The sequence below is a fragment of the Staurois parvus genome, unplaced genomic scaffold, assembly GCF_062004578.1.
Source record: "Staurois parvus isolate SC_StPar_1 unplaced genomic scaffold, SC_StPar_1.0 ptg002046l, whole genome shotgun sequence".
In the NCBI taxonomy this organism is placed as follows: Eukaryota; Metazoa; Chordata; class Amphibia; order Anura; family Ranidae; genus Staurois; species Staurois parvus.
In genome coordinates this window covers 290,805-316,467 of record NW_028319842.1, presented here as the reverse complement: position 1 = coordinate 316,467, position 25,663 = coordinate 290,805, and the positions used below count along the sequence as shown (strand labels likewise).

Below are 25,663 nucleotides of genomic sequence, written 5' to 3'. Positions count from 1 at the left end.
CAGGAGCCATTGGCTCCTGCTGCTGTCAATCAGATCCTGGGGGGAAGGAACAGGGGTTGGGGCTGAGCCATGCTTTGTGTCAATAGACGTATACAGCCCAGCTGAGGAGCGAGCCCCAACATCTAACATAGTTCAAAAAATGTTATCTTATTAGTTTACCACACCTTTTGACACTTGTGGGAGTCTCCCCATTATTATCTTGCCCGCTTCCAATTTTTGATGATCATTACATACTCTCAGATCCATTACACCCATATCACAAATAGTCACCACAGCTTCCTCTTGGTGAACAGGTTCAAACGGAAGATGTAGCGACCAACAGAAAAGTATGGAAAGTGGTAGAGTTGGATGCCAAGCACAACTAGGAATCTATGGTCACTATTTCCACCTTTTGGTTTTTGGGATCTCACAGTAAAGGTCATCTAAACATGCAACATGATACCTAAAGGTGCTGGCTCCAAGAAGAATGCTACTCAGCAGCCATAGGAATCTGAAAAACATAGAGTTCACAAGCCACCCTGAAGGTCCATCCAAAAATATAGTGGTTGAAGACCTCTGCTCACCTTTTGTTTGTCCTCCGTGCTGGCAGCTTCAAGCTCATATTTTGGGTGGCCAAAGAACTCAATGACAAACCTCAGGCCCTCCAGGTCCTCGCAGGTCTTCACCTGTGAGAATGGAAACTGCTTCTTCAGGGTTCCCTTTTCAATGTTGAATATTGTCTCGCTGTAGAAATCAATCTGAAAGAGGGGATGTGAAACTTAAAAGAACATTCCATCTTCTTGACCAAGACCTCTATAACTATACAAGCCATGGATGACTCTATGGGCTCACTTTTCTTAGACATGCATCTTGCTTTACAGAATAGTCAGACTTTTAGCAAGTAGCCTCCTTGCATAGTTTCTACTTTGGAAAAATGATCATGCAAATCTATTACTGTACAACGGGGGGTTGTTAACGTTTGGTCATTCACAATCTGCTTGTTAATCACAACAATGTGACTTGTAGATTGCAGCCTCACTATGTTGCTCCAAACCCTGCCTGCCGCCTACGAAACCTTAGGTCAGAGTACCAATAGGCATTGCAGAGCTGAGGGACGTGATAGACTCCTCCTTGGCCCTGATGTGTAAGGGGAGACCATGGAGGACTTCCTTCACTTTTCCAGATGAATCTAAGTTCTGGTGAGTGAATTTTATAGAAGGAGGGGGGATTTGTAGTGTGGAAGTCTGCATTACTTACTACTGACCTCTGCACTGTGCTTTACTTGCTCCTGAACCTTGCACTGTGTGTCACACACTACTGACCTCTGAACTCTACTGCTCTGCGCAAACTACTGACCTGTCACTCTGCAAAAATTACTCCTGACCCCTGCACTTTGTGTTGTTTATTACTAACCTCTGAACTGTGCCTTACTTACTACTGACCCCTGTATTCTGAGTGACATACTTCTTGCCTCTGAACTATATGTTGCTTACTTCTGACCTTTGAGTTAGATACTACTGACCCCTGACTTCTGTGTTACTTACTACTGACCTCAGCATTCTGTGTTGTATATTACTAACACCTGAACTCTGTGTTACTACTGACCTCAGCACTCTGTATTACATATTACCGACCTCTGAACTCTGAGTTACTTACTACTGACCTCAGCACTCTGGGTTACATGCTACTGACTTCTGAACTGTGCTTCCTACACCTGACCCCTTCACTTTGAGTTACACACTACTGACCCCTGAACTCTGCGTTACTTACTACTGATCTCTGCACAATATAGTACTGACCTCTGAGCTCTATGGAACTTACTACTGATCTCTGCACAATATAGTACTGACCTCTGAGCTCTATGGAACTTACTACTGACCCCTGAACTTTTCAAACCTTCCATACCTAATGGGGCCTTGCAGTTACCGGCGGGAGCTTTTCGATCATGTGACCGCTGTGACAACCAATCCTGGCGGTCAAATGATCACAAACCCCACTCCCGACACCTAAAACCCCTTAAAGGGCCTGGAGGCGCCGGCACCCAGGGTCTACAAAAAGTTTTCTCCATCTTGGTGATCTTTAAGCTCCTCCATGTTGTTCAGGTAGATCTCCACCTCTCCAGGGCTACTTACTCCTGCTGTGCTTAGAGGGTTCCCCAGCCTGTGAACAGATGGTACATGGCAACCTGGACAGTTGTTGGAGCCATAAAAGCAAAGTGAAGTATAGGTGCATTTAAGCGCTTGAGGAGGAAGATAGCTTTCTTTGTGATTTCAGTTCAGCTGATGGGCAGTGACAAGGACACCTCATTCCTGGCAGGATCAACATGTATTTTCTGTACTTGACAAAAATTCTGTTAGAAAACTAAAGCAGCCACAACAATCTAAAAAAAACTAGTCGGCTGCAATATTTTTTTGTTTTTTGGGTTTACATATCTGTATCTATCTACATAACTGTGAGCAACTTAAGCTACAAAAGGGCTTCTCGGTCCTATTCTGCTTTCTACTAGCGACGACCGGTGCTCTTTACTTGCTGCCTCTGATAGAGCGAGTCTATAATTTATAGGGTTTGAATTTTTAATCTTTAACAGCCTGCCAGGGAGGAAGGAAGGGTGATGGGAGAAAGTAGCCACACCGTCTGGTAAAGTCCAAGAAGTTACCTGCAAAATCCTCTTCTGCCACCTGTACCTGTACTTGTAGACGGTGAAGTTTTGCTGCGGCGGCGGTCTGCGGTCGGCCGGGTCCTGGGGAGAGAATGAGATGGGTTGACAGGCTGCAAGCGTCGGTTCTCCTTACACAATGCCCTACCGGGGGGCTGATGAATAGTTTATGAATGGAAGCGCAGCCAGGTCTCATCTCCGCGATTACGCCCCGTTCTGGTGCACTTAAATGAGCTGCACCGAGACACAACCGCCGTACGGAGGAGACCGAGAGAGGTCAGCTGCCGACACGTACAATCTTACAGCATCACAGATGAAATTTCTGTTGTTTTATGAGAAAGACGAGAACTACTGATCCAAAAATCACCTATAAGCCGCTGCAAGGTCACCTCTGTTCGGTAAAGGAGATTTAGATGTCCTTGAGTCTTGCATGAAAGACTTTTTACAACGTGTGTGTGCAACGTATATATACACCGATCAGCTGTAACATTGTAACCACCCAAATGATACTGCATAGGTCCCCCCTTTGCCACCTACAAAGCCCTGACCCTTCAAGGCTTGGCCTCCACTAGACCTCTGAAGGTACGCTATGGTACTAAGCTCTTAAATGAGCTGCTCCGAGACACAATCGCTGTACAGAGGAGACCGAGGGAGGTCAGCTGCCGACACGTACAGTCTTACAGCATCACAGATTAAATTTCTGTTGTTTTATGAGAAAGACAAGAACTACTGATCCAAAAATCACCTGTAAGCCGCCGCAAAGTCACCTCTGTTCGGTAAAGGAGATTTAGATGCCCCCGAGTCTTGCATGAAAGACTTTTTACAGTGTATGTGTATATGTGTGAGTGTGTGCAACATATGTACACGGGTCAGCTGTAATATTATGACCACCCAACTAATACTGCGTAGGTCCCCCCTTTGCCACCTACAAAGACCTGACCCTTCAAGGCTTGGCCTCCACTAGACCTCTGAAGGTACGCTATGGTTTCTGGCACTAAGCCAACAGTAGCAAATTCTTTACGTCCTGTAAGTTGGGAGGTGTGGCCTCTATGGATCAGACTTTTGGGGGGACAAGTCAACACTTCAAACTTGTGGTCGTGCTCCTCAAACCCTTTTTTAATTCATCAGACCAGGGCCAGGCCACCTTCTTCCATTGCTCCATGGTCCAGTTCTGAGGCTCACGTGCCCATTGTAGGCTCTCCATTGGGGGTGGACACAGGTCAGCATGGGCACCCTGACTGGTCTGGGACTACACGGCCCCACACACAGCGAACTGGGATGCTCTGTGTGTTCTGACACCTTTCTATCAGAACCAACATTCACATTTTCAGCAATATGAGCTCCCGTAGCCAGTGGTGTATTTAAGTATTGTGCTGCCCTAGGCAACACCAAAATTGGCCGACCAACTCCCCCCCCCCCCCCCTTTCGTAGAAAGAGCCTGACACCAATCAACACCACCCCCCCCCCCCATGGAGAGAGTCTGACATTGACCATCACCCCCCTGCCCCCCACCTGAGAGAGCTTTCCACTACCACTGCCCCCCATACACAAGCCACTCCCCCATCAAGAGAGAGAGGACACTCACCTTCACAGCTCTGGACATCCCTGGGAAAGAGACATACAATCCCACCTTCGGACTATCCCTATAGCATTCCCTGGAAGACATTGCAGGGGATGTCTGCCCTTCAAACTCAAGCTCTGTACCGACTTCCCTGGGGGGCCTTGAGCCAATTACAAGGGGGGCAGGTCTTCAGTGAGCAGCAATTATATCTATGTAGACAATTCTATAGGTAAGATGTGGAAAGGTAACGTTCAATAACATCGTGTTACAAAATCGCTTCTGCAGAAGTTTTTTTTTTTTTTTACTCTGCTAGCAAAGCCGGAGTCTTCCTTTTATGTGAAAGTTATTTGGGATATGATAGCTGATAACCTTTCACCAGCCGGCAATTCTCAGAAAAAGATTTCGATAATAAAGGTCGTTCTGGTGGTACAGCGTTATGGCGGCTGAAGATGTATTTTCGCCGCAGTCGTTTCTCAGATATTTGCGTCACCTCTTGGCCCCGAACAAGGCTGGCTGTACGCAGTGATTTATTTTGCCGCCGCTACGTCTGATATTTTGTATGCGGAGAAGACAAGCAGATAGATGAGATTGTGCGCGAAACGTTTCTGCTTTATGCATTATGAGTTTCCCATTACTGCGCGTTCCTTGTGCGATAATAGGACGCTCGCAATGGCGGGTCATGTGACCGCTGACATCACGTCTGCCATGTAAGATGATCCCCTTTTAATTAAAGGGAGTCCAAAGTGGTTTTGTATATATGTTCTTCTTGGGGTTATCGATTTCTTAGCCGGGGAAGGATAAAATATTGGTTGGGAATATTGTGCATTTTCACATGCAGCCAGCAGGTGGAACCCCGGGCTCTTTGTAAGGATTACCTGTCTATTCTTTGCTGCTGTGTTGAAAAAAAGCCACAGTTCAATAACACAAGCCAAAATATACACCCTGACATATCATATGAAGGGGCAATCAGAGAGAGACAGTCCGAAGCCAAACAGCTTCTGGTCTGTCTTCTCAGACAATACCTTTTAATTAAAAATAGTCTAAAGTAGGTTTTTTTTTCCCCTTTCGGGTTTACCTGTCTATTCTTAGCAGCTGTTTTGAAAAAAAAAAAAGTCAGATGTTTACAGAGTTCAATAGCACAAGCGGAAGCTGACACACTAACAGGTCATATGAAGAGAGAGAGAGAGAAGTTGAACAGCTTCTGGTTTGCTGTAGAGCAGCACAGTCACAGCTCCCTGTATTAGATGATAAAAGGTTTTTTTTTTTTTGTATTAAAGTGATATTAAAGGGAATGAAAAAAAGTAACAAGCATGTCATACTTACCTGCAGTGCAGTGGCTTTGTACAGAGCAGCACCCATCCTCCTCTTCTCGGGTCCCCCGCCGGCACTCCTGGCTCCCCCCAGTTTGTATGGCTCAAATTGCACCACATCCATTCCAAAGTTGTGCAGGACCCTTTTTTTTTTTTTTTTTGTCCGAACCAGAATCAGATTGCATGGGCGTTCACACCCACGCGATCCAATTCTGCACATGACTCCGTGGTTCACGAACCAACTTTGGGTGTCGTTGACATACACACCCAAAGCGGTTCGCATGAACGGGGTGTGATTTTTATGTGGGTCACAGAAACCGGGGTGAATTCCGCACCATGCCATGATGACGTCAGTCCCTCCGCTGCACGGCGCTCTGCATTTAGTGGCCTACTGTGTGCCCTGAATGCAGAGTGTCGCTGCGCATGCGTGGGTGACGTCATCGGCTATTGCCGACGTCAATATTTCCTAAACGGTACACATATTGGAGATATTCGTTGTACCTTCAGGTAAGCCTGATTTTAGGCAAAGATAGGGACTTTCCTCCCACTTCACAATACGTTTCTGGTTCGCGCAGAACAAAGCTCAGTCCCTTGTGGGGGCTTTCACACTGTCAGGGACTGCAAGTCAAATCCCCTTTCCCCCTCCCCCACAGGTGCTGGTATCTGGTATAACCCATGTACTAACCTTATTGTCGTTAGCCAGCATGATTGCTTCGTCAATGCCTATTTCTTTGTCTTTGACCTTCTTCAGGATCATCAGGAGCTCCTCCTGGCTGACCTGGAAGGAACAAGCATGAACAATGATTAAACTAATGTTATGTAGAAGATTCCAGAATGTAGTGGGTTGGAAAAGCAAATCAGCCACCGGAATATTTATGTTGTCTCATCCAATCCCTGGGGGAGGGTGCCCAGGAGGTGGCTGGGGGAGTGCATAAATAGCCTGGGGACTGCAGTTGCCTGGGTCATGTCCATGAGGGGACGTTTCCAGCCTGAAGGGCTGCTGCCCCTCCAGGCAGCCCAGCTAAAATGCTACCTGTAAGGGACTGTCCCAAGGAGTAGTGCCAAAGTGAAGCGTGTCCCTGAATTGCTGTTCAGAGGTAGTGGAGTATCCCACAGCTCCCTATGCCCTATCCAAGTTTATTCAGGAATATATTTCAGAAAAAGCAACCCATAGACTCTTCATATAGCCAGAAAGACTCCCTGTTGCTGTGTGCCTGGCTGCCGTGGCCCTCATTTGGGGAGGGGCTTGTAGCAAATCAGCCGAGCACTACAGGTATTGTAGGCTGCACTCAATGGGCGTTGATGTTCTTCAACTTTTTTTTTTTTTTATTCTTTTTGAAATTCGAATTTCGGAAGACAGCTGTATTCTAATACATACAGTCTTTGAAGGAGATCAGCAATATAATACAAAATATAAAAAATGCAGCGCTAATCACAAAAAGAAAAATTCCAATAAAACATAAAAAGTTCCAATTTATAAAAGTCCCAAAAATATTCCCACGATCCACCATCACCAGGACTCCCGAATGGTTCAGCCTCTCACCAGAAATTCTGACCGAATTACACCAGTCAATATAGGCAACTCCACTGGGAGATGAACATATGAATCATGGAATTAGCAGTCCTCATCCAGGTTGATATCAATCTTCCCCTTTAAGGATCTGAAGTTGGTTCTAAAAGAATACTCTAGTCCAATATTTAAGTAAAGAACAAAAGAAAAAAAAACACTCATTGTGTAGTATTTGAGCAATAAATTCACCGTTTCATTTCAAGTTAGTCATACATTGTTATGGATGGTTACCAGCATTTGTATTAAGTTTCCAACCAAGAAAATGGCCACCGTCCCTCCAAAAAAAGTGATGATGTCACACGCCGAAGCTCCAACCGACGCGTTTCGTCATCCAGTTGACGTCATCTGAGTAACTTGAAATTAAACAGGGTGAATTTATTGCTCAAATACTACACTATCCAGGATGATATCAATCTTCCCCTTTAAGGATCTGAAGTTGGTCCTAAAAGAATACTCTCGTCCAATATTTAAGTAAAGGATAAAAGAAAAAAGCCACTCATAGTGTAGTATTTGAGCAATAAATTCACCCTGTTTAATTTCAAGTTACTCGGACGACATCAATTGGATGACGAAACTCATCGGGTGGAGCTTCGGCGTGTGATGTCATCACGTTTGTTTGGAGGGACGGCAGCCATTTTCTTGGTTGGAAACTTAATACAAATGCTGGTAACCATCCATAACAATGTACGAGTAACTTGAAATTAAACAGGGTGAATTTATTACTAAAATACTACATTATGAGGGGCTTTTTTCTTTTATCCTTTACATAAATATTGGACTAGAGTATTCTTTTGGACCAACTTCAGATCCTTAAAGGGGAAGATTGATATCAACCTGGATTAGTACTGCTGATTCCATGTTCATCTCAAATTGGAGTTGTCTATATTGACCGGTGTAATTCGGCCAGAATTTCTGGTAAGAGGCTGAACCATTCGGGTGTCCTGGTGATGGTGGATCGTGGGAATATTTTTGGGACTTTTATAAATTGGAACTTTTTATGTTTTATTGAAATTTTTGATTTTATTTGTTTACTTTAGTTACCTAAGCACAGGTTTTTTGTTTTTTAATAGTCAGCAATGTGTTTACATTTCAAATTTGTTTTAGAATTTGTTTCGAAGTTCATTTTGTTATTTTGGATTCGTTTAGATTCGATACTGCTGTAATTCAGAAATTCGGATACGTCCGAATCTCCAAATAACAAAAATTTTGTCCGAATTTCGATTGGGAAGGAAACGAACCGCACGTGTCTAGTTGTGATTGAAGAAGACCATTGTTTTATTTCGTTACTTTTGTAAAAGCCTTGTAAATTTTAGCTGGAGTTCCCTGTTTGCTGTTCCATATATGCAGAACCAGGGGTGGACTGACAACTCATGGGGCCACCGGGCAATAGGGGATCATGGGCCCCCTGCAGGGGCGGACTGACCATTTGGAAAGGAAACAGGGGCCCCATGATCCCCTATTGCTCGGGGGCCCCATGAGTTGTCAGTCCGGCCCTGGCCCCCTGTGTCCTTGCCCAAACTCAAAAAAGCCTATGAAAAAGGTACCAGGGGCATCTCATGGGGCCCCCTACTGACCCCGGGCCCTCGGGCAGTGCCCGAGTTTCCAAATGGTCAGTCCGCCCCTGTGCAGCACACGCCTTGCCTGAAATTGTAGGTCCTGATGTTTACAGGCTATTCAACAGAAAGGTATTCCCAGCGGAAGGTCCTTGCTGCAGGTTGTCCCTTTCTCCTTGGCCCACCACTTTGTATCCATCATGCGAAGTCCTGAGTTACTGGCGAGCGGGAATGTTTGTGCTGAGTCCCCAAACTTCAGGCCGGACTTGGCAGACAAACCGCTCTCTCCATTCCTTTTCTGTGCCAGACTGAAGCGCAGGATATCAATCGCTGGGCTTTTGTGTGTCGGAGCCAAAGATTGGCCAGAAAAAAAAAAATTGCGAGCTGACGAGCTGAGACTTTGGGAGTCAGATCAATAGACGTAAGGAAGAAAAACCGAGTAAGCAAGGATTCCGCATTCTGGCAAACTCCCTCGTCTAAAGTTTGCAATCACTTTTAGTTTTTAAAGGAAAAATTACCATAGGTCTTCGAAAACGTGAAAAAATACCATCTACAGGGATGTATAGGGGCAATAGAGGCGCTGGAGGAGCTTACAATCTATTCGGATATAAAGGAAGATACAGGATATAAAAGAGCTTACAATCTATTCGGATATAAAGGAAGATACAGGACATAAAAGAGCTTACAATCTATTCGGATATAAAGGAAGATACAGGATATAAAAGAGCTTACAATCTATTCGGATATAAAGGAAGATACAAAACATAAAAGAGCTTACAATCTATTTGGATATAAAGGAAGATACAAAACATAAAAGAGCTTACAATCTATTCGGATATAAAGGAAGATATAGAACATAAAAGAGTTTACAGTCTATTCGGATATAAAGGAAGATACAAAACATAAAAGAGTTTACAGTCTATTCGGATATAAAGGAAGATATAGAACATAAAAGAGTTTACAGTCTATTCGGATATAAAGGAAGATCTAGAACATAAAAGAGCTTACAATCTATTCGGATATAAAGGAAGATACAGAACATAAAAGAGTTTACAGTCTATTCGGATATAAAGGAAGATATAAAACATAAAAGAGCTTACAATCTATTAGGATATAAAATTGTAAGCTCTTCCACCTTCTCTATCCTCTCGTATACCCTCATAGATTGTAAGCTCTTCCCTCTTCTGTATCCTCCTGTATACCCTCATAGATTGTAAGCTCTTCCACCTTCTGTATCCTCTCTTATACCCTCATAGATTGTAAGCTCTTCCACCTTCTGTATCCTCCTGTATACCCTCATAGATTGTAAGCTCTTCCCTCTTCTGTATCCTCTCTTATACCCTCATAGATTGTAAGCTCTTCCACCTTCTGTATCCTCTCTTATACCCTCATAGATTGTAAGCTCTTCCACCTTCTGTATCCTCCTGTATACCCTCATAGATTGTAAGCTCTTCCCTCTTCTGTATCCTCCTGTATACCCTCATAGATTGTGAGCTCTTCCCTCTTCTGTATCCTCTAGTATACCCTCATAGATTGTGAGCTCTTCCCTCTTCTGTATCCTCCTGTATACCCTCATAGATTGTGAGCTCTTCCGTTTCTGTATCCTCCTGTATACCCTCATAGATTGTGAGCTCTTCCCTCTTCTGTATCCTCCTGTATACCCTCATAGATTGTGAGCTCTTCCGTTTCTGTATCCTCCTGTATACCCTCATAGATTGTAAGCTCTTCCCTCTTCTGTATCCTCTCTATGAGGGTATAAAGGAGGCTACGGAAATAGGAAGACCTTATGGTCTTTTAGGGTATAGAGAGAGAAGGGTAGATGAGGTTGAGGAGCTTACAATCTAATAGGGTAGAAAATGATAGGGATGGTGGGAGAGCTGAATCTACCCCTTTGAGTGCTGGAAGCTGTTTTTGGCTACACAGAGACAAGTACTTTGGAGAGGGTACATAAAGTCAGCATTTATATAGTCATGCTTCACCCCATGTAGCCTGGAAATAGGTCCGGCGCTTGCAGAACGCCCATCACTGGGCCTTCATCCATGAACAATTCATGATATCTCTTGGGTCTAAGTCTTTCCTGTCCAAGTGTCACACTCCCTCTCCTCCTGGATGGACTCCATAGATCATTGTATTTCCTGACATGATTTGTTTACTTTCACGATAACTCATCAACTTCCTCATTCTAACAATATGTCATTTAAATCCCTTCCCCCGGGGAATTAATTCATCCTTCATCTTCATGTAGTTTTACCTCTCTACCTGTAAAGTATTTTCTTTTAGCAGTCAGCCTTTGAAGGGCCAGCACCTCCCCCAGAAAGCATGAGTAAAGGTCCAGCACTTCTAGAAAGAAGGAGTAAAGGTCCAGCACTTCTAGAAAGAAGGAGTAAAGGTCCAGCACTTCTAGAAAGAAGGCGTAAAGGTCCAGCACTTCTAGAAAGAAGGAGTGAATGTCCAGCACTTCTAGAAAGAAGGAGTGAAGGTCCAGCACTTCTAGAAAGAAGGAGTGAAGGTGCAGCACTTCTAGAAAGAAGGAGTAAAGGTCCAGCACTTCTAGAAAGAAGGCGTAAAGGTCCAGCACTTCTAGAAAGAAGGAGTGAAGGTCCAGCACTTCTAGAAAGAAGGAGTGAAGGTCCAGCACTTCTAGAAAGAAGGAGTGAAGGTCCAGCACTTCTAGAAAGAAGGAGTAAAGGTCCAGCACTTCTAGAAAGAAGGCGTAAAGGTCCAGCACTTCTAGAAAGAAGGAGTGAATGTCCAGCACTTCTAGAAAGAAGGAGTGAAGGTCCAGCACTTCTAGAAAGAAGGAGTGAAGGTCCAGCACTTCTAGAAAGAAGGAGTGAAGGTCCAGCACTTCTAGAAAGAAGGAGTGAAGGTCCAGCACTTCTAGAAAGAAGGAGTGAAGGTCCAGCACTTCTAGAAAGAAGGAGTGAAGGTCCAGCACTTCTAGAAAGAAGGAGTAAAGGTCCAGCACTTCTAGAAAGAAGGCGTAAAGGTCCAGCACTTCTAGAAAGAAGGAGTGAATGTCCAGCACTTCTAGAAAGAAGGAGTGAAGGTCCAGCACTTCTAGAAAGAAGGAGTGAAGGTGCAGCACTTCTAGAAAGAAGGAGTAAAGGTCCAGCACTTCTAGAAAGAAGGCGTAAAGGTCCAGCACTTCTAGAAAGAAGGAGTGAAGGTCCAGCACTTCTAGAAAGAAGGAGTGAAGGTCCAGCACTTCTAGAAAGAAGGAGTGAAGGTCCAGCACTTCTAGAAAGAAGGAGTAAAGGTCCAGCACTTCTAGAAAGAAGGCGTAAAGGTCCAGCACTTCTAGAAAGAAGGAGTAAAGGTCCCGCACTTCTAGAAAGAAGGAGTAAAGGTCCAGCACTTCTAGAAAGAAGGAGTAAAGGTCCAGCACTTCTAGAAAGAAGAAGTAAAGGTCCAGCACTTCTAGAAAGAAGGAGTAAAGGTCCAGCACTTCTAGAAAGAAGGAGTAAAGGTCCAGCACTTCTAGAAAGGAGTGAAGGTCCAGCACTTCTAGAAAGGAGGAGTGAAGGTGCAGCACTTCAGTAAAAAGAAGGAAAGAATGTCGAGTACTTCCCCCAGAAAGGCATGAAGGTCCAGCCCTCCTTTAGAAAAAAAGCGTGAAGGTCCAGCACTTCCTTTATAAAGAAGGGGTGAAGGTCCAGCACTTCCCCTGAAAAGAAGGGAAGACAGTCCAGCGCTTCCCCAAGAAAGAAGGAGTGGAGGTACAGCACTTCCCCTAGAAAGAAGTGAAGGTCCATCATTTCCATTAGAAAGAAAGCATGAAGGTCCACCCTTCCTCTAAAAAGGAGTGAAGGTCCAGCACTTCCTTAATAAAGAAGAAGTGATGTTCCTGCGCCTCCCCAAGAAATGAGTGAAGGTCTAGCATTTCCATTAGAAAGGAGGCATGAAAGTTCACCCTTCCTTTAAAAAGGAGTGAAGGCCTAGCACTTATTTTAGAAGGAAGAAGTGAAGGCCTAGCATGTCCTGCAGCTGCTTTGCAGTACTAGGGCTGATGGTTCGTATCCCAAACACGGCACCACCTGCCTGGAGTTTGCATGTTCTCCCTGTGCCTGCGTGGGTTTCCTCCGGGTACTCCAGTTTTTCTCCCACACTTCAAAGACATGCTGTTAGGTTAATTGGATCCTGTCTAAATTGGTCCTTGTATATGAATGTGAGTTCGGGACCTTAGATTGTACGCCCCTTGAGGGTTAGGGACCTTAGATTGTACTCCCCTTGAGGGTTAGGGACCTTAGATTGTACGCCCCTTGAGGGTTAGGGACCTTAGATTGTCCGCCCTTTGAGGGTTAGGGACCTTAGATTGTACGCCCCTTGAGGGTTAGGGACCTTAGATTGTACCCCCCTTGAGGGTTTGGGACCTTAGATTGTACGCCCCTTGAGGGTTAGGGACCTTAGATTGTACGCCCTCTTGAGAGATAGGGACCTTAGATTGTACGCCCCTTGAGGGTTAGGGACCTTAGATTGTACGCCCTCTTGAGGGATAGGGACCTTAGATTGTACGCCCCTCGAGGGTTAGGGACCTTAGATTGTACGCCCCTTGAGGGTTAGGGACCTTAGATTGTACGCCCCTTGAGGGTTAGGGACCTTAGATTGTACGCCCCTTGAGGGTTAGGGACCTTAGATTGTACGCCCCTTGAGGGTTAGGGACCTTAGATTGTACGCCCCTTGAGGGTTAGGGACCTTAGATTGTACGCCCCTTGAGGGTTAGGGACCTTAGATTGTACGCCCCTTGAGGGTTAGGGACCTTAGATTGTACGCCCCTTGAGGGTTAGGGACCTTAGATTGTACCCCCCTTGAGGGTTAGGGACCTTAGATTGTACGCCCCTTGAGGGTTTTGGGACTGATGTGAATGTACAATATATATGTAAAGTGCACACAGAATCCGGTGGTTGGTGGTGACCATGAGCAGCTACACCCGATTCTGATTGCTCCATTTTTAGTAAATCTTTCCCATATGAGAGAATACAATATATATATAATAATAAAATTGTGTATAATATACGGTTGGCTTCTTTATATCTTTTCTCTTCTGATGGAACATCACAAAACTTCCGCTAATTTTCTGTTTGTTTGTTTTTATATCTTCCTTCCTGTTTTTCATCAATCTTATCATCGTAGGGAGAATCTACATTGCTGGCACCTCACACTGTCCCCTGGTAGCCCGATAAACAGCGGACAAAACAAAACAAAAAAAGCAGAAAGATGAATAGACGCGGCGTTCCCTCGCCAGCATCCGATGACCCTGCTCTTCTATGAACGCAAATCCATTTAAATTTCAGGCACATTTCATAAAGGGAAGGGAAAAAAAAAAATTATATTTTTTCACAAGAAAATACCGTCTCGGCGTGCCAAGATTCCAATTCTGATCTGGCGCTGAGGAGTCGTATCCACAAGAAAGGAATTATTGGTCTGTTTTCTTATTAAAAATCGTAAAAGGCGGTTGTTTTGCATGAGATTACCTTTCGTCTCCGCACTGACGGGAGGAATGAATTACCGCTCATAAACTCGGTTCAAATTATGGATTTTTATGGAGGCACAGGGCATGGAATTATTCTTCCTAGACTCCACCCACAGCGCTAGACCCTTCCGTGCATGAACAAAAAAATATATTTAAAAATAAATAAATGTAAAAATAAATTATATATATATATATATATATATATATATTTTATATATATATATATATATATATATATATATATATATATATAATATAAAATAATTTTTTTATTTATTATATGTATGTGTATATACAGTGGGGATCGAAAGTTTGGGCACCCCAGCTAAAAATTTGTATTAATGTGCATAAAGAAGCCAAGGAAAGATGGAAAAATCTCCAAAAGGCATCAAATTACAGATTAGACATTCTTATAATATGTCAACAAAAGTTAGATTTTATTTCCATCATTTACACTTTCAAAATAACAGAAAACAAAAAAATGGCGTCTGCAAAAGTTTGGGCACCCTGCAGAATTTATAGCATGCACTGCCCCCTTTGCCAAGCTGAGACCTGCCAGTGTCATGGATTGTTCTCAATCATCGTCTGGGAAGACCAGGTTATGTCAATCTCAAAGGTTTTAAATGCCCGGACTCATCTGACCTTGCCCCAACAATCAGCACCATGGATTCTTCTAAGCAGTTGTCTAGAAAACTGAAACTGAAAATAGTTGACGCTCACAAAGCTGGAGAAGGCTATAAGAAGATAGCAAAGCGTTTTCAGATGTCAATATTCTCTGTTCGGAATGTAATTAAGAAATGGCAGTCATCAGGAACAGTGGAAGTTAAAGCAAGATCTGGAAGACCAAGAAAAATATCAGACAGAACAGCTCGCAGAATTGTGAGAAAAACAATTCAAAACCCACGTTTGACTGCACGATCCCTCCAGAAAGATCTGGCAGACACTGGAGTTGTGGTCCACTATTCCACTATAAAGAGATACTTGTACAAATATGGTCTTCATGGAAGAGTCATCAGAAGAAAACCTCTTCTATGTCCTCACCACAAAAATCATCGTTTGAACTTTGCAAATGAACATATAGACAAGCCTGATGCATTTTGGAAACAAGTTCTGTGGACCGATGAGGTTAAAATGGAACTTTTTGGCCGGAATGAGCAAAGGTACGTTTGGAGAAGAAGGGGCACAGAATTTAATGAAAAGAACCTCTGTCCAACTGTTAAGCATGGGGTTGGATCAATCATGTTTTGGGGTTGTGTTGCAGCCAGTGGCACAGGGAACATCTCACGAGTAGAAGGAAAAATGGATTCAATAAAATTTCAGCAAATTTTGGATGCTAACTTGATGCCATCTGTGAAAAAGCTGAAGTTAAAGAGAGGATGGCTTCTACAAATGGATAATGATCCTAAACACACCTCGAAATCCACGGGGGATTACATCAAGAGGCGTAAACTGAAGGTTTTGCCATGGCCTTCACAATCTCCTGACCTCAACATCATTGAAAATCTATGGATAGACCTTAAAAGAGCAGTGCGTGACAGACAGCCCAGAAATCTCAAAGAACTGGAAGACTTTTGTAAGGAAGAATGGGCAAAGATACCTCACACAAGAATTGAAAGACTCTTGGCTGGCTACAAAAAGCGTTTACAAGCTGTGATACTTGCTAAAGGGGGCAGTACAAGATATTAACTCTGCAGGGTGCCCAAACTTTTGCAGACGCCATTTTTTTGTTTTCTGTTATTTTGAAAGTGTAAATGATGGAAATAAAATCTAACTTTTGTTGACATATTATAAGAATGTCTAATCTGCAATTTGATGCCTTTTGGAGATTTTTCCATCTTTCCTTGGCTTCTTTATGCACATTAATACACATTTTTAGCTGGGGTGCCCAAACTTTCCATCCCCACTGTATATATATATATATATATGTGCGTGTGTGTGTATATATATATATAAATACATTTATAAAGAAAAGATAAATTTAACAATAACGTAAATATATATATATATAAGAAATTAAATATATAATTTTATATATATATATATATATATATATATATATATATATTATAGGAATCCAAACAAGGCAGTTGCAGCAGATTTTGTATATAATCCAGTTGACGACCGTCCTATAGCAGCTTTACAGCCACAGGGCAGCCGCCGTGCGCAGAATCACGGATATATTTTTAGCACTGATCGCCATAATATCGCAGTCCCGCTATAAGTCGCTGATCGCCGCCATTATTAGTATAAAAATAAATAAAAATTCCAGTATATATATACTATAGTTTGTAGCTGCTGTAACTTTTGCGCAAACCGAGCAATATTCTTTTTTTTCTATTCTATTGTTTTCTATTCTATTCCTTTATTTTCTGTTCTATTGTATTCTATTTCTATTATTTTATTTTTTATTCTATTCGGTTTCATTTTACTCTACTCTATGATATTACTTTATTTTCTATTCTATTTTAATTTTCTATTCTAATTTATTCTGATGTTTTCTAGTCAATTCCTTTATTTTCTATTCTATTTTGTTCTATTCTTTTATTTTCTATTTGTTTTTTTTAATCGAACTTTGGAAGGTGGCTATATTCTATTTGTTTTCTATTCTTTTCTTTTTTTTTTCTATTCTATTCCCTTAATTTCTATTCTATTTAATTCTAGTCTGTTATTTTTTTTTATTCTTCTGTTCCATTTTAGTGTATGCTATTCTTTTCTATTCTGTTACTTTATTTTCTATTTTTTTTCGAACTTCAGAAGGTGGCTATATTCTATTTGTTTTCTATTCTATTCTTTTATTTTATTTTTTTCTTTCTATTCCCTTCATTTCTATTATATTTAATTCTAGTCTGTTATTTTTTTTTATTCTATTCTGTTCCATTTGGCTCTGTTCTATTCTTTTCTATTCTATTCATTTATTTTCTATTCTATTGTATTATATTAATTTGTTTTCTATTCTATTCTGTTTTATTCTATTCTTTTGCAATTCAAACTTCGGAAGCCAACTGTATTCTATTTTTTTTTCTATTCTTTCTTTTCTATTCAATTCTAAATCCCCCCCCCCCTTCCCCAGTGCACAGAGCCAATCCGAGAGGCTCTGTACCATGCAATCACTGAGTTGACCAATCACATTTGGTCACATTGCAGAGCCCACCGCTTCTTCTTATCACTGAGGAAGAAGGACCTAATGAAGGATCACTTTTGGAGCTTTGGTGGTAGGTTGTCTGTACAGCATGGGACCACTGATGGAGGAAGGAGCCGACTGGGCAGGAGAGGGAAGGTCTCACACAGGTGCGGACTGACCATTTGGGAACTCAGCACTGCCCAAGGGTCCGGGGTCAGAAGGGGGCCCCATGAGATGCCCCTGGTACCTTTTCATAGGCTTTTTTGGGGGTGGTTTGAGTGTGGGCAAGGACACAGGGGCCCCATGGTCCCTTATTGCCTGGGGGCCCCATGAGTTGTCAGTCCGCCCCTACAAGTACCCATTGTCCATACTAAACACTCAAAAATGTGTTTTTTTCTGTTTTAGAACCCCTGTCAGGTTATTTCTGCTATCTGGGGCTCTGCTAGAGAGTTTTACCCTCACTTGCTGTTTTATCCATGAGGAGACTCTCCAGTCTTTATGTATTACCCCTTGCAGAGGTTACAGCACCATCTTTGTTCTGGCATCATTCAGAGACACCATCTACTTCCTGGACTCGGGTGACGCAATCATGTACAGTAAGTCCTGGTATCTGCACAGTTCTTGATGGTGTTCACAAATGTCTGACACATTTCAGCCCCTGCTTCAGCCTCTCACCTTACAATGGAGGGGGGAGAGGAGAGTGAGGAAATGCTTCCTCCTGCCTGCAGCTGACTCATCACAACCTAGAACAAGTCACTGATTGGAGCTCAAGGATGACTTTGTATAATAAACGTTGGAGCGAACATTTGTTGTATATTGTGACTTGTCGGGATTTTTTCTTTCTCTGTCTGCAAGGCCGGGGCGCCGCAGAGCTGATTTAGATGCCGGTGAGGTTTGCAGATTATTGAGTTTACAAAGCAGCAGCCAGCAGTAATGATGGGACCCCCGGGGGGCTCATTATTGCCTAATTACACTAAATGAGTGAACTTGTTGCTCCGTAACACGGCGGAGCGCGGAGAACGCTGAACCCGCGACTTCCACGGCCATCACAGCAGATCTACGGCAAACCATCGCCGGGGGCGTGTCCTCAGTGACCGGGGATCATGGGAGAGGACGAGGCCGCCATGGGCTGCGCAGGGTGCAAATATTACAACAGATCCGCATTTGTTACAGTGTAGACTGGTTGTTGTTTAAAGGGATCATCCACCCAAAATATGGAGTCTAGTGGGTGGAGTCAGCTCCGACTTCTTAAGTGAATGCACCACCACCGAGATCGCGTCACTATACTTTCTGACTGTTCTTGTGGTGGGAACCCCTTATATTGGGCACAGCGGGTGTACAGACCCGGGAACTCAGCACAGGGATGATGGAAACCCCTCATAATGGGCACAGCGGGAGTACAGACCCGGGAACTCAGCACAGGGATGGTGGGAACCCCTCATAACGGGCACAGCGGGCGTACAGACCCGGGAACTCAGCACAGGGATGGTGGGAACCCCTCATAAAGGGCACAGCGGGTGTACAGACCCGGGAAGTCAGCACATGCGATGGTGGGAACCCCTCATAACGGGCACAGCGGGCGTACAGACCCGGGAACTCAGCACAGGGATGGTGGGAACCCCTCATAACGGGCACAGCGGGCGTACAGACCCGGGAACTCAGCACAGGGATGGTGGGAACCCTTCATAATGGAGTGTCATGGTAATAGTAAAAAGCATCCGAAATAATTAAACCCCCCGTGTCTAATAATATACATGACATCCACTAATACAAGGACAGTCATTGCTATAGGAAGGAATTGTACAGATGTGGTCGCTGGTCAGTGGTGATGTCTGGGATTCATAGTCGGTTCCTCAGTGTCTGGTGTAGATTGTATTGTCTGTAGCCGAGTTCTGTCCTGAACCCCCACAATGAGGACATTGAATGTGAATGATTCCATTCCCATTGTCCCCCTCTATGATAATGGACGGCGGAGAGGACGCTACTCTGCTAATACGCGGGTAATCAGTGACATGTCGCCCTGGCTTAGTAAATCTCAGTCCCCGACATTGCCAGATTCTGCACAATGAATCTTGGCCGATCTCCTCGTCCTTGGGCTTCGGCCGTCCTTCCCGCACTAATCAGATTAGGAGGCCGTTGTCGGCTCATCAATCATTCCATCATTTTATTGGGCGCCGTTTGTGCAGCGTTTACAGGTTTCCCTTCGAGGACGACACCACTGACCCAACTTCGGTCTTCGGAAGTGTCCCCGGTAGAGGGATTGAGCGGAGGGGCTTCAGCTTTCTATCGACATTTACAAATCATTGTTGGGAAAAAATCGCACTTGCTGAGCTGCTAGGGAAAAACTGGAGAGAAATCTACATTTATTGGCTGGAATTAGAGTGTGTGGGGTTTTTGTTTGTTTTGGGTTTCTTTTTGTATTGTGTTTGTGTTTTGTGTGTGTTTTTGTTTTGGGTTTTCTTGTGTTGCGTTTGTTTTTTTTTTTTGGTGTGTTTTTGTTTTTTTTTGTGTGTTTATATTTTGGGTTTTTTTGTGTTGCGTTTGTGTTTTTGTGTGTGTGTGTTTTTGTTTTTCTTGTGTTGCCTTTGTTTTTTTTTGTGTGTGTTGTGTTTGTGCTTGTTGTGTGTGCTTTTGTTTTGGGTTTTTTTGTGTTGTGTATTTAATTACAGTATAGTTTATTTTATTTGTAATTTTTTGTTATTATTAATATTTCATTTTTTTATTTTTTATTCTAATTTTCAACCCTCAGATTAATTTGCAGCGAGATAAAAACAATGGCATATTGCTGTCGTATGAAGAGAGCCCTGTGTTGTTTACCAACACAGGGCTCTCTACTGTCATTGGCTGAGTTGATCCCCGGGTCCCAGCCATACATCGTTTAGCTGGGACCTGCTTGTGCTGCAGCCAATGACAGCACAGCGTTCCGGGTCCTGACCCCGAGGAACAGGCACATCACGGGGGGTGTTTTATGTCTTTTCACTTCATATACATGTGAGAGTATGAGGCTCTTTGTTGGACTGTCTGCGGTTTTACAAACAAATAGAACATAACTGACACTCGGCCTTGCCTCTAGGAGTTCGGTTACATCAAAACTGGAAAAACTGGGCAGACAAATCACTTTCCGAATGCAGCTTAAAGCGATAACGACACAAAAACCAACCAGTTTTTAGTTTTCATAAATATTACGATACGTGGACGGTATTCAATAATAAAAGGCCACCACGAGTTATTGCATCTAAAGTGGAAAAAGCCTTGTGCAGAAACCCCCAGAATAAAATCATGTGTGACATAATAAGATGATTATTGTTATATTATTAAATATTTATAATTATTAATCATATACTGATAATAATGATAATAAATATAAATATTTATGTTGTTATTATTATTATTATTATTTTCATCATGTGTTGCATATTATTATTATTTTTAAATTATGAATTATTTATCATTAATAATCATATACTGATGATGATGATAAATATAAATATTGTTGTTATTATTTTTATCATGTGTGGCATATAAAGATTATTATTGTTATATTATTAAATATTTATAAGTACCTGAAATAAATGATAATAAATATAAATATCTATATTGTTATTATTATTATTTATTATTATTATTATGTGTGGCATATTATGATTATTATTGTTATATAATGAATTATGTATAATTAATAATCATATACAGATAATGATGATGATAATAATTATCATTTGTGGCATATTATGATTATTGTTGTTATATAATGAATTATTTATCATTAATAATCATATACTGATAATAATGATAATAAATATAAATATTTATGTTGTTATTATTATTATTATTATTTTCATCATGTGTGGCATATTATGATTATTGTTGTTATATAATGAATTATTTATCAATCATTTACTGATAATGATGATGATGATAATTATTATCATGTGTGGCTTTTTATGATTGTTATTGTTTTATTATGAATTGTGTATAGTTAACAATTGTATAGAGATAATGAAAATAATAATTATTATTATCATTTGTGGCATATTATGGATTGTGGATTATTATTGTTATATTAATTAATTATTTATCATTCATAATCATATAATGATAATAATGTGATGATGATTATTATCATGTGTGGCTTTTTATAATTATTATTGTTATATGAAGTATGTATAATTAATAATCATATACAGATAATACTGATGATAATATAAATAATAATAATAATGAATCTAAATATATATATATAAAATATATAACTAAAAATAAACTATATATATATATATATACACACACACACTGTATATAATATATAAAATATAAATATGACACAAATATATACAGCACAGGAGCTGCATACATTAGTCAGGCAGATCTGAGGGTCTGTAGCGGGTCATAGTGGGGGTCTGTAGCGGGTCATAGTGGGGGTCTGTAGCGGGTCATAGTGGGGATCTATAGCGGGTCATAGTGGGGGTCTGTAGCGGGTCATAGTGGGGGTCTGTAGCGGGTCATAGTGGGGGTCTGTAGCGGGTCATAGTGGGGGTCTGCAACGGGTCATAGTGGGGGTCTGTAGCGGGTCATAGTGGGGGTCTGTAGAGGGTCATAGTGGGGGTCTGTAGAGGGTCATAGTGGGGGTCTGTAACAGGGGCGGACTGACCATTTGGAAACTCGGGCACTGCCCGAGGGCCCGGGGTCATTAGGGGGCCCCATGAGATGCCCCTGGTATCTTTTCATAGGCTTTTTTGAGTTTGGGCAAGGACACAGGGGCCCCATGATCCCCTATTGCCCGGGGGCCCCATGAGTTGTCAGTCCGCCGTTGGTCTGTAATTGAGGCCATGTTGCTGATATCTGCTGCACCATCTGTCTTCTATCATATGCTGACTTTCCTTTAGTATAATGTCAGGACACATCCTGATGCAAGGAGACATCCTGCCCCCCCCCCCTCCCCCGACCTCAGCACCACCGGGAGACAGCAGGACGCATCCACCCAGATCTGACATTTCAGTATAAGGTGGACAGATCCTTTAAGGCGCCCCCCCCCCCCCCAATCAGTTCTATTGTGTCCTTGTCATCATTGTGATCCCCCATACCTGGTCATGCTGAGCTGCCAAGGCCATGACCTGGGTCCTCCTGTGAGAAATCTGGATGTGTGGGCTGGGGCCAGTGACACCTCCAGGGGCCAGTGACACCTCCAGGGGCCCCGCACAGCTCTGTCACCTCTCTGCTCACTCACTTCCTTGTACACCTGAGACTTCCTTGTTGTGTTTCCCTGTAGTGGAGGGCGAGCACACACCCGCCTCACCTAGACTTGCAGATCCCGGCCCGTCCTTCCTTTTTTTGTTGTTGTGCCTTTTGTGATTTTTGTGCGTCCTTTTAACTCTGGCAGTGCTGGAGAGGAGCGTGCGTTCCATCTGGGCTTAGAAGGGACATTGGTGGGTGGTGGGGTGTCGTTCCATTCTGTATAATAATGAAAAATCTTGTTGGGGAGTTTTAGAAGATTTTTTTTTTCCACCCAAATAATATCTGTCCGTAGTTACAGAGATGGCGGGTTTTTTTCACACTTTTTTTTCATCTTTTTTAAAAATGTTAAAATGTGTGTGTCAAGTCCCCTCCTCCACCTTCCCCCGGGACATCAGCCTACAGAAGCAATATTTTTACTGGTAATGGTGGCGATCAGCGACTTATAGCGGGACTGCGGCGGGCATTTTGACACTGCGGGGTATTAACTTGGTGTCACTGACATCCCCAGTGACACCAAAACAGTGATCAGTGCTAAAAAAAAAAGCACTGGCACTGTACTAATGGCACTGGGCAGGAAGGGGCTAACATGAGGGGTGATCAAAGGGTTAACTGTGTGCTGTGTGTGTTTTACTGTGGGCTGTGTGTGTGCCTCACTGTAACCACACTGCTTTGGATGGCTATGCTGTGCACAGCCATCCAAAGCAGTGTGCGGGAGCCGACAGGAGGAGAACTGTTCTGTTCACAAACAGTTCTCCTCCCCGTCGAAGATCCTCGGCAATCACCGGGTGCTGGCAAGTAATCTCCGGCCGGGACCCGGTGATTGACAGCCGTGAATGGCAGCACAGGTAGGCATGCATGTGCCCCCTATCCGGAAATGCAAAATCATGTATATATATATGATTTTGCGCACCTGCTATAGGGCGGTCGGGAAGCCGTTTAAATGAGTCTATATCATAGAAACATAGAAAAGTGACGGCAGAAAAAGACCGAGTGGTCCATTGAGTCTTCCCATTTTGTTTTTTTTTTTGGGGGGGGGAGGGGGTTGTTTTTGTTCTTTTTGTTGTTGCTTTTCTATATATAGATATTTACAGGTATATATATCGTGCTGCCAAGTGTCTTCAAGTGAGAATTTTTTTAAAATTATATCTGTTAATAATGTCCATATAAAAAAACAAAAAAAAAAAAGTTTACAAATATATTTTTCTTTCTTAGTTGAAGATGATCTTTAGCAGTAGAATTATTATATATATATTTATATATTTTTTAAATTATTATTTTAATGATTATGTTATTATTTCGTTGTCTGGACTCCTGGTGACCGTATGGATAGCATATTCCTGTTTTGTTTCTCCTTTTATATATATATATATTTGTACACATTTTATTTTATTATATTCTGGATGAAAAATATAAATGAAACATTTGCACATCAAGGACAATAATAAGCTGCAAGCACGCTTAGTGTGTAGAAAAAAAACCCCCACAAAAAAAAAAACACAACTTTTATGTAGAAGGTAAAAAAGAATGTATAAGGTTTTATTATTATTGCCCCAAGTATTGGTCGGTCTGCCTTTCCACGCATGTGACCTTTAATGGCCCCCCAGTCTTAGTCCGTAGGGTTCAATATTGAGTTGGCCCCGCCCTTTCCACGCATGTGACCTTTAATGGCCCCCCAGTCTTAGTCCGTAGGGTTCAATATTGAGTTGGCCTCGCCCTTTCCAATCACATGACCTTTAATGGCCCCCCCAGTCTTAGTCCGTAGGGTTCAATATTGAGTTGGCCCCGCCCTTTCCACGCACATGACCTTTAATGGCCCCCCAGTCTTAGTCCGTAGGGTTCAATATTGAGTTGGCCCCGCCCTTTCTGCGCACATGACCTTTAATGGCCTCCCACTCTTAGTCCGTAGGGTTCAATATTGAGTTGGCCCCGCCCTTTGCAGCTATAACAGCTTCAACTCTTCTGGGAAGGCCGTCCACAAGGTTTAGGAGGGTGTCTATGGGAAGGTTGGACCATTCTTCCAGAAGCACATAATGTCAGGTCAGGCACTGATGTCGGGGGAGGGGGCCTGGCTCGCAGTCTCCGCTCTAATTCATCCCAAAGGTGTTCTATGGGGTTGAGGTCAGGACTCTGTGCAGGACAGTCAAGTTCCTCCACCCCAAACTGGCTCCTCCATGTCTTTATGGACCTTGCTTTGTGCACTGGGGGGCAGTCATGTTGGAACAGGAAGGGGCCATCCCCAAACTCTTCCCACAAAGTTAGGAGCATGAAATTGGCCAAAATGTCCCCTTAGGAGTTCCCTTCAGTGGAACTAGGGGGCCAAGCCCACCCCCTGAAAAACACCCCCACACCATAATCCCCCCTCCACCAAACTTTACACTTGGCACAATGCAGTCAAGCAAGTACCGTTCTCCTGGCAACCACCAAACCCAGACACGTCCTTCAGATTGCCAGACAGAGAAGCGTGATTGGTCACTGCAGAGAACACGTCTCCATGGCTCTAGAGTCCAGTGGCAGCGTGCTTTACACCACGGCATCCGACGCTTTGCATTGCACTTGGTGATGGAAGGCTTGGATGCAGCTGCTTGGCCATGGAAACCCATTCCATGGAGCTCTCTACGCACTGTTGTTGGGCTCATCTGAAGGCCACACCAAGTTTGGAAGTCTTTAGCTATTGACTCTGCAGACAGTTGGTGACTTCTGCGCACTGTGCGCTTCAGCATGCGCTGACCCCGCCCTGTCATGTGACGTGGCCTACCACTTGGTGGCTGAGTGGCTGTTGTTCCCAGTTGCTTCCACTTTGTTATAATCCCACTAACAGTTGAGCGTGGAATATTTAGTAGCCAGGAAATGTCACGGATGGACTTATTGCCCAGGAGGCCACCTATCACGGGACCACGCTTGGAGTCACTGAGCTCCTGAGAGCGACCCATTCTTTCACCAATGTTTGTAGAAGCCGTCTGCATGCCTAGGGGATGGACTGTATACACCTGTGTCCATGGAGGGGATTGGAACACCTGAATCACATGATTGGGAGGGCGGGGCCAATACTTTGGGCAATGTAGTGTATGTGGTATTGCTGTGAATGTCAGGAGTTGGAGAATTTATTTTGGGCTGTTCTTTGGTGGCGGGTCATGGTAATGGCTGGCCCAATACTTCTGGCAACATAATGTACATTTAGACCCGTAGAACAAATAGAACATTCGAT

The 25,663-nt window shown here is 43.1% G+C and overlaps 1 protein-coding gene across 1 annotated transcript in view; it reads right to left on the bottom strand.

Annotated features, from left to right (window-relative positions):
• The window catches only part of LOC149432926 (uncharacterized), a 123,695-nt gene extending 101,212 nt beyond the window's left edge, over window positions 1-22,483 (bottom strand). Inside the window, exons 1-4 of the mRNA XM_089664801.1 lie at window positions 22,308-22,483; window positions 6,192-6,284; window positions 2,636-2,719; window positions 564-737 (exon numbers count right to left, since the gene is read on the bottom strand). Coding sequence (XP_089520927.1) covers window positions 564-737; window positions 2,636-2,719; window positions 6,192-6,284; window positions 22,308-22,334 — 378 coding nt within the window. The 5' untranslated portion in view covers window positions 22,335-22,483. The remainder of the gene's footprint in view (window positions 1-563; window positions 738-2,635; window positions 2,720-6,191; window positions 6,285-22,307) is intronic.
• Between the last annotated feature and the right edge of the window lie 3,180 nt (window positions 22,484-25,663).